Source organism: Aulonocara stuartgranti (genome assembly GCF_965226115.1).
Source record: "Aulonocara stuartgranti genome assembly, chromosome: 19".
NCBI classification, from domain to species: Eukaryota; Metazoa; Chordata; class Actinopteri; order Cichliformes; family Cichlidae; genus Aulonocara; species Aulonocara stuartgranti.
Window position 1 is genome coordinate 30,253,775 of NC_138955.1, and position 9,328 is coordinate 30,263,102.

Sequence of the window (9,328 nt, forward strand, 5' to 3'; positions counted from 1 at the left end):
TTCATTATGTGAATAATTTTAAAATCTTAGCTCAAACGGCTGCAAAACCCGTTTACCCAGCACGAGGATATTGAATTCTTTAAGATGAAGCCATAGACATGTGTTTCTGAGTCTTCTATCAAAAGTTACAGCGATTTATATGAAGTTGTACGAAAATGCTTTCTTTCGCCAAGACAGTGTGTTTCTCACTGTTACATGCATTTGAATGGGAAACTCTCCCGAGACAAAGTATAGGTTTTCATTATGTGAATAATTTTAAAATCTTAGCTCAAACGGCTGCAAAACCTGTTTGCCCAGCACGAGGATATTGAATTCTTTAAGATGAAGCCATAGACATGTGTTTCTGAGTCGTCTATCAAAAGTTGCACCGATTTATATGAAGTTGTACGAAAATGCTTTCTTTCGCCAAGACGGTGTGTTTCTCACTGTTACATGCATTTGAATGGGAAACTCGCCTGAAACAAAGTATAGGTTTTCATTATGTGAATAATTTTAAAATCTTAGCTCAAACGGCTGCAAAACCTGTTTGCCCAGCACGAGGATATTGAATTCTTTAAGATGAAGCCATAGACATATGTTTCTGAGTCGTCTATCAAAAGTTGCACCGATTTATATAAAGTTGTGCAAAAACGCTTTATTTCGCCAACACAATGTGTTTCTCACTGTTACATGCATTTGAATGGGAAACTCGCCCGAGACAAAGTATAGGTTTTCATTATGTGAATAATTTTAAAATCTTAGCTCAAACGGCTGCAAAACCTGTTTGCCCAGCACGAGGATATTGAATTCTTTAAGATGAAGCCATAGACATGTGTTTCTGAGTCGTCTATCAAAAGTTGCACCGATTTATATAAAGTTGTGCAAAAACGCTTTATTTCGCCAAGACAATGTGTTTCTCACTGTTACATGCATTTGAATGGGAAACTCGCCCGAGACAAAGTACAGGTTTTCATTATGTGAATAATTTTAAAATCTTAGCTCAATCGGCTGCAAAACCTGTTTGCCCAGCACGGGGATATTGAGTTCTATAAGATAAAGCCATAAACATGTGTTTCTGAGTCTTCTATCAAAAGTTACAGCGATTTATATGAAGTTGTACGAAAATGCTTTCTTTCGCCAAGACAGTGTGTTTCTCTCTGTTACATGCATTTGAATGGGAAACTCTCCCGAGACAAAGTATAGGTTTTCATTATGTGAATAATTTTAAAATCTTAGCTCAAACGGCTGCAAAACCTGTTTGCCCAGCACGAGGATATTGAATTCTTTAAGATGAAGCCATAGACATGTGTTTCTGAGTCGTCTATCAAAAGTTACAGCGATTTCTATGAAGTTGTACGAAAACGCTTTCTGTCGCCAAGACAATGCGTTTCTCACTGTTACATGCATTTGAATGGGAAACTCGCCCGAGACAAAGTATAGGTGTTAGGTTTGTAGCTTGAACCCATCCGCTGGAACGTTGAAGACAATATAATTACACTGCTAAGCAAGACACAAATAGGCAAAGTTCTTCATGTTACTCGTGCACGGGAGAGAACCAGACAGAGCGCCGTTCCTTCGCTTGACCCCAGTAGCTCTCGTCCGTTCTCCCATACACTGTCCTTTTATTGAGGTTACATGAATATGCATAGGTTCATTAACATACGACGTCTACATACAAACAAAGAGTACCTTGCCTGTGTGTGTGTGTGTGTGTGTGTGTGTGTGTGTGTGTGTGTGTGTGTGTGTGTGTGTGTGTGTGGACTGCTGATCAAAGGGTCAAACATTCTTGGTCAGGAAGAGGGTAGCCTCCCCCTCACCCTAGATGGTTCATCCTAGATAACACGGTGAGGAAGTCCTGCAGTTCATCTAAACAAAGAGCACTTAGACTAGAACAGACGCAACTACGTTAATCCTACCATAAAATAATAAGACACGGTATGACCTCTCATGCTCCCAAAGTGCTGTCTAATACACACAAAGTTTGCAGACTATCAAGGATCAAAACCTCTACCAATCTACAACTAATTACAAAACTCTAAGCATATATAAGTAAATATTTCTAAGCATAAATGACAATCAACAATACAAATCTAACATTTCCCCCCTTTTTGACCTTTATGCCTGAAAAGTTCCCAGGTATGAATACCTCATGTCTGACAGTTTCAATGCAAACATTTTTATACTCAGCATATGTCAAATCACCCTAAATTACTGAAAAGGTACACAGTTCAACAAATGTATTAGCAGTTATCCCATTCATTGAGCTCATCTCATGGCAAACTGCATCTTACGAGCAAACAAAGAAATTGTTAATTTAATAGTGAAACTAAAAAAGTAACATTTTGAAAAACATCTCAACTTGGTGATGCTTCCTCCAGGTGTGCACATCACATGTCTCTCTGCAGAGTGGTTTGAGTTCTGCAGGGCGTCATGAATGTCTCTTCCAGTTGTTTCCATCGTTGTCCATAGGACCAGAGTCCAAATGTATGTAGAATAAACATTCAAACATACCAGTTGGTTTTGTTGTTTGTCAACATGGTTCTCAGCTATTTCCAAAGCTGCAGACCTCTCAGCACTCTAATTTTATGGCCTCCCATTACCTCACTTCAGGCCTTCGTCCTGTGAGGGGGATATTTATGACTCCTTAATTGTCCACGCTCTGCAGAAAAAGCTCTCTGTGGAAAGGGTGCTGGGTTCCGTCATCTTACTGCTGTTATGATCCCAGCAGCCTTCAGAGTGTCATCGTATGCACAGTATAGTGGCACAGCATTAGGTGATGTTCATAGGAAACTGCTGTCATCACCACCATAGCTTCTGGTTCCTGTGCTTTCACAGAATCATGATGTCATCCTCGAACTCCTTCTGCGCTGTCGATGGAGCTTGGCACGCTCCCCTCATCCCACGAGTTTTCATGTTCCAACGCTGCTGAAGGTTTAAGGCAGAGCACGTCGTACACCTTAGTCGTCTTCCTCAGCATCAATATTGAATCTTTCATTTTATTTAAAATCTTGCTGTGGGAAGTCTCCTCTTGATTTCCTGGAAGCTTAGTAGCACAGCTCTCTGTGTGATGTCTGCTGTGCTGAAGATGATCTCTGATCCTCCTGAAGCCTCTCTCCCATCTTGTGGACGATCCTCTCCTCTATTTTGCAGGCAGTTTCATGGTCCTTGCTGTGGCTCCAAGGTCTGATTTCATGATGGGCCCCAATCAGCTTGATCTTTGACCTCAACCACTGCCTGGTCCTGTCAGCTATGCGCTTCTCACTGGGCCTCTGAAGATTTCTCAGGAGATTACTGCTGCACCTGTATTTCCTTGCTAGGAAGACAAACTATTTGGAGAGTATGTCAACAATCATCAAACCACATTCTTTAGTTCAGTGAACTTCACTTATAGGCCATCAAAGCCTCATCTGAACATGGGTGCACCACTTGCATAGGTTTAATATTTGTAAATAAAACGGCTAATCACACAAATCACTGCAACAATAATAAAAAACATTGTTTAATGTTAATCCTTGGACCCCTCCTCTTGACGCATAGACACACCCATGCGTCAACTCACCAAACCTGGATTCCAGTCTTAAAGAAAAAGATTAGCTAGATCATATCCCAGGCAACATCAGGGCATCTCCTCCCCTGGAGCAGCACCACCCTGGACCTATAATCCTGCAATGAAAATGTTAGAGTGCTTTGCATATTAAGTTTGCTTAACACCTGGCTCTCCCAGGAGCCTGCATACACACCATCATGGCCTGGAAAACAAAATCTGGAAGTAAAATCAAACTCCATACCTGTAAACAATTGTATCATAAGGACAAGAAGCATTCAACATCAGCAAGACAAGTGTCATGTGCAGGTTTTCTCAAATCAGTAAACTACAATTATTTTCATAAGTCGCCTCAGACATGGATCATCCCATGTACTCAGGCAACATTAATGTAATCGGTGACTGCTCTTAAGCAAAGTCACTCCACTTATATATTACTATGGGCTCAAAAGTGGCCAGCTAATGAGCCCATATCAAACTATCCCAGAAACACTGTATCTCTTATTTGTTTTACTCATGTCACTTGTCCGTTTCAGCTGAATCTTCCACAGCATTCTCAAAGAAACTAACATTAGCAATACACATTGACTGTAGTCAGACAGAGGTCAGACACAGGTCAACAGGTTCCAGAGGTGCCATAAAAAGACCATAAAGTTAGCCATCTATAGCTGTGGAAAGAAGTAACACCAGTTCTCAACACAGGAAATTTCACACAGGTTATTCACATTATCAAAGTAACCTTCACATTTTCCCATCAACACAACGCAACAGCATCACCACTCATAACCTGTAAACACAGTTTTCCTCACACATAAACCCAGAAATCCTGTAGTAGGAAAAAACATCAACCAGTTGTCCTGGTATAAATCGCATCATCAATTCACATGAAGAACTGGCATGCTGTAAGAAAAGAAAATGCAAATATTAGCGCTTGCGCAGGCGTATGCATACTTTGTCACAGATATCTCTGTGAGCAACTCAAGCCTATGAATAACACACCTGATAAATGCACAGACACAGAAAATGGCATTTAAAAGGTTAAATCATCATGCAACCTCGAGTGTTGCTGTCATCTTTCTGCTCCTGTAAAAGGAAACACATGGGTTCATCTGCACCTTTGTCAGGTGGGGGTTAGCTTCACACAATCATGTTCAGTCAGTCAGTCAGATATTTTAAAATTCTTACTCATTCACTCAGTGGTTCCTTCTTTTGCTAATTGTGGAAATTATCATCGCATTCGTTTCCACGCTCAGCAAAACGACGTTATTTCAAAAAGAAAAATAATTTAGACTGGATTTCCTCGTTGAATCCTTTTTGGGGGGGACTCTCATTTCCTAATTGTCCCAAATAAGTGGCTTTCTCCTGAACCCATTTTAAATGTGGAGAAACTCACTTGCAACAATTTTCTTGACGACGTGTAACGCTTTTAATTCCCGACTTGCAGATCTGCTCAAAGAAAAGAAATTCACAAGCAAAAATCAGTGCTTGTTCAAAAATGAAAAATAAAAAATAACAGAGATTATCAAACCAAACTCTCAGTGCACTGTGAAAGTATCAAAATAAAAAGGCCTTGTTAAGTCATGACACAAACTCCTCATCATCTTCACAACAGGAGAAGAATCATCAGCTAGATTCACTCCAAACCAACCATCAACTGCACAACACACAACATAACCCTAATGTCATATTAGCTATGAGTTTAATCACCCGGTCTGTGCTCTTCACTCATTTAAGCCACAGATCTATTTTATTCAATTTTTCCTTTTTCCCTTCATCATAAAACATGTGACATGCTGTCATGCACTTCACAAAAGACGTTTGTTCTGATGTATTCAGAGTTGTGTATCTAAATACAGGATTCACTCGCACATCAAAACAGGAAACTCAGTGTTTTAGAGTCTCCACTCAACACACAACAACTCCAACACATCTCATTCACTCGTACTAGAATTCAGTCACCTTTCATTAATCTAAAACCAATCAACTAATTTGCATATCAGCTATTAACCCACTAAGTTGACAGGACGACAGAAAAGCATGTTCAAAATAGTATCACAAAAGACAATTTCCCTCATACAGTAAATTACTTATGCTGCCTCAATCAAGCAGGAAGCTTCTCCCAATTTACCATTTTAACACTAAATTTATTGTCTGATCACTGGTTGGTCAAACCAGGATCTTTTTTCCCACAAAAGTTAAACTGTTGTCCTGCAACCTGGAGAGTCAATTTTTTGCATTGGATAAATTCAGTATTTAATAACAAGTGTCTGCTAAATTGACACTATTTTAACACTGATGAAAGATAACAAGCTAATTTTCATTGCATGGGTTTGTGTTATTAGGCAGGTCTAATGCATGTCTGTGGAGCTGCATCTCCAGCAGAGCATGTTCTTAAAGCTGCCTTTCCTACACACTTCTCTGCTATTATTTAATCATTTCTTAACTAATGTGCTATGAGTCTTCATGAGTCATTTTGTGTTTGGAATTGTTAGTAGGGTTAATGCATGTTCTGCTTGTGTGTGTGTGATTTTGTATATGTTTCTATTTTCGCAATGTTTCAGACTCCGTCTCAATTTTCCAACTTAAGCAGTCAGTTTTCTTTTCCCCAGGTTTGCTAACCCAAATTTTGATTTCCCACATTAAATAATTCCTATGTGTTCTCACCTAGTCTTCTCACTCTGTTGTCCTCTCACTCTTTTGTCCTCTCCCTCTTCAACAGTCCCGGCAGTTCTCCTTCAGCTTTGTCCTGTCTAGTAGCTGAAGTGCTGCTGCTGCCTTCTTGGGCGACTTCTTAGCAGCTGCTGCCGGTTTCTTGGCTTTGGCCGCGGCGGGCTTCTTGGCTTTGCTCTCAGTAGCCTTGTTCATCTTGAAGGATCCGGAGGTCCTGGTGCCCTTGGTCTGCACCAGAGTGCCCTTCGCCACCAGGCTCTTGATGGCGGTCTTGACACGGACCTTGTTCTTGTCCACATCGTAGCCTCCGGCAGCCAGAGCCTTCTTGAGAGCGGCCACAGACAGGCCGTTGCGCTCCTTGGAAGCGGCCACGGCTTTCACAATCAGCTCGCCCACGCTGAGGCCGACCTTCTTGGGCTTGGAAGTCATCATCTTCTTCTTCTTGGCCTGAACCTCGGCGCAGGGCGCAGGGCGTGTTTATGATGGAGCCTTTCCCACCACAGCGCTGGCACGTTGAACGCATCATGAAGGGTCCATTTCTTTCATGTCGCTAGCCAGCATGCTAGCTGCATGTGGCTTGCCCGAGTCACTCAGTCCTTTTTGAGCATTTCAACATGCTGCCACCGCCATCTTGCTCGCCCCTCCGTGGAATTCATCCAATCAGACAGGAAGATGGGTTTGCTTTCTTCTGCTGCTGCTGTTTGTCCACATTACTGCTGCTTTGCTGGGACTTTTTGTGCTCAGGACTTGCTGCTGTCTCTTTATCATGTTATTGCTTTGGAGCTGCATTCCTTATCTCCAGGGAGGAGTGAGCTCGCTTGTGAGGTTGAGAAACACATGGCACTGTAAATAAGTCAGCCAGAAACTTGGCCTGCATGTTTCCAATGATGTTAAACTATAACTTTCTTCCGACCGCTGCATGTGGAAAATTGATTCAGGTCTGCTTTTCACCTGAAAGTGACAAACTAAGACATTTCATTATTATCATCGCTGCTTAATCAACACACATCTCTCTCTCTCTCTCTCTGTCTGTGTTTGTGTGAACAATCCTTTCTTAAAAGCAGAAAATGACATTGTAGTTGTTTTTCGGCTGATCAACACAAAACCTTTTTCCTATGATTATTTCTCTTCGTCTACAATGTAGTAATTTGTCTCTTTTTCACTCTTTTTTTTTTTTCTTCACAATAGCTGGTGGTCTGCAAAATCACCGCTCTCACTCACAATCAGAGGCAATCACTTTTACACAGCGCACAAAAACACTGTGATGTCAGACACATTCACACTCACTTTTTCATCTGCATAAATAAACCATATGGCTGGAGATATGTGCCATGGTGATCCATAAGCATGATCACCAGTTTATTTAATTATTTTTAATCCAACAAAACAAATAAACAAAAACATGATGCTGATGCTACACACACACACACGAGTCAAGGTGCAGAAAAACTGCACATGGAAACGCTGCACACTCTCTTTGAGTAGTTCTCAGACAGCTCTTGATCTGATAATGTGTAGCTTGCCCATCAGCTCAAAAAACAAAAACAAAACTGCAACGCGACATCACACAGTAGTTGCATGCTCTGCCCACAGTGGCAAAGTCTTACACTTTCATATTCAACACAGCTTCTCCATCATGTATTTTTAGATGTTTCATACAGGGTTGAGCATATTAGTTGTTTTCACAGATGTGCTCTACATCTCAACAATGGTTCATAATAAGACGACCGTCTTCCACACAGGTCAAGTGCCTCTATGCACTTCATGAGTTTAAATATTTACCTATATCACTTCTCCTCACATGTCATTGTACTGAATTTAAGCAACCACAAGTTTAATGTAGGTTACTTTTAACAACTATCCACCTCAATGGTTTGGCACACAGGCTGTTAACATTTTGTGTCAGGAAGGGGTGGGGGGAAAGCCACCCACCAGAGCACAGCTGCTGATGTGGGCTGGCCTTTTCCACACACTCTTCAAGGCTGGTGTGTTTTCTGAAAACTTCTAACATTTGAATCTCTTCCATTTATAAGCCTGCGATTAACCGCACGGCTCAGGTCCGCGTGAAACCCGCGCGACCGCATTCGCGTGCACCCACGCAGCTGTGGAGCCTTCGCTCTCTCTCTTTTATACATAAATACTTTGTGCTGCCAGGAGCAAAGTCCAGCACAAACGTCTTTCTCCCTCTAACTCACTCTTGGTTGCTTAGAAACCCATGATAACAACAACAGTCGGTGTTACAGACCACGTGTTCTGCTCCGCACGAACTCACACAACAACAACAACAAAAACGACGACGACGACAACAACAATGACAACAACACAAAATAGGCCTACTCCGGACTCACACCGGACCGCTCGGGACCCTGACCCAGTTGTGGGACGCTCACCCACTCGCGCGACAAAACCCAATGAAGGGACGCTCGGGACACACACCCAGGGCGATTTCAAAACCGGACACTCACCGGACGCTTGGGACCCTTGGGCGATTTAACCAAAACTTCTTTTTCGGGACACTAACCCAGTTATCGCTCCACAAAGCAGCGAACTTCTCAACGCCTCACAAAATGGCGGAGACTGCACAACGACACGGTTATAGAGTCGGCCTCTTTAAACTTACTTGGCGTTGCTTAGCGTGTAATATCAGCCTGAATCCCGCCGATCGCCATTCATCGAGGAGAAAGACAGACAGCGAATCCACAGGAACTTCCTGGCTGACGTCAGTCTTTCAGCGTGCCTCCCCCCCCTCGGTGAATGCGATCCCAGGGAGCCGGCATCGAAGGACCAATTAATGTTAGGTTTGTAGCTTGAACCCATCCGCTGGAACGTTGAAGACAATATAATTACACTGCTAAGCAAGACACAAATAGGCAAAGTTCTTCATGTTACTCGTGCACGGGAGAGAACCAGACAGAGCGCCGTTCCTTCGCTTGACCCCAGTAGCTCTCGTCCGTTCTCCCATACACTGTCCTTTTATTGAGGTTACATGAATATGCATAGGTTCATTAACATACGACGTCTACATACAAACAAAGAGTACCTTGCCTGTGTGTGTGTGTGTGTGTGTGTGTGTGTGTGTGTGTGTGTGTGTGTGTGTGTGTGTGTGTGTGTGTGTGTGGACTGCTGATCAAAGGG

At 42.3% G+C, this 9,328-nt stretch overlaps 1 protein-coding gene across 1 annotated transcript; it reads right to left on the bottom strand.

The window, feature by feature from the left end:
* Positions 1-1,504: 1,504 nt before the first annotated feature.
* Positions 1,505-7,643, bottom strand: LOC309695001 (histone H1-like). Its single transcript, XM_082515359.1, has one exon. It carries the CDS (start codon positions 6,623-6,625, stop codon positions 6,236-6,238), a length of 390 nt encoding a protein of 129 aa, XP_082371485.1. The 5' UTR covers positions 6,626-7,643; the 3' UTR covers positions 1,505-6,235.
* Positions 7,644-9,328: the final 1,685 nt, after the last annotated feature.

Bases quoted from the DNA above. Each gene is read 5' to 3' on its own strand.
- LOC309695001 (XM_082515359.1), bottom strand. From the start codon at position 6,625: ATGATGACTTCCAAGCCCAAGAAGGTCGGCCTCAGCGTGGGCGAGCTG.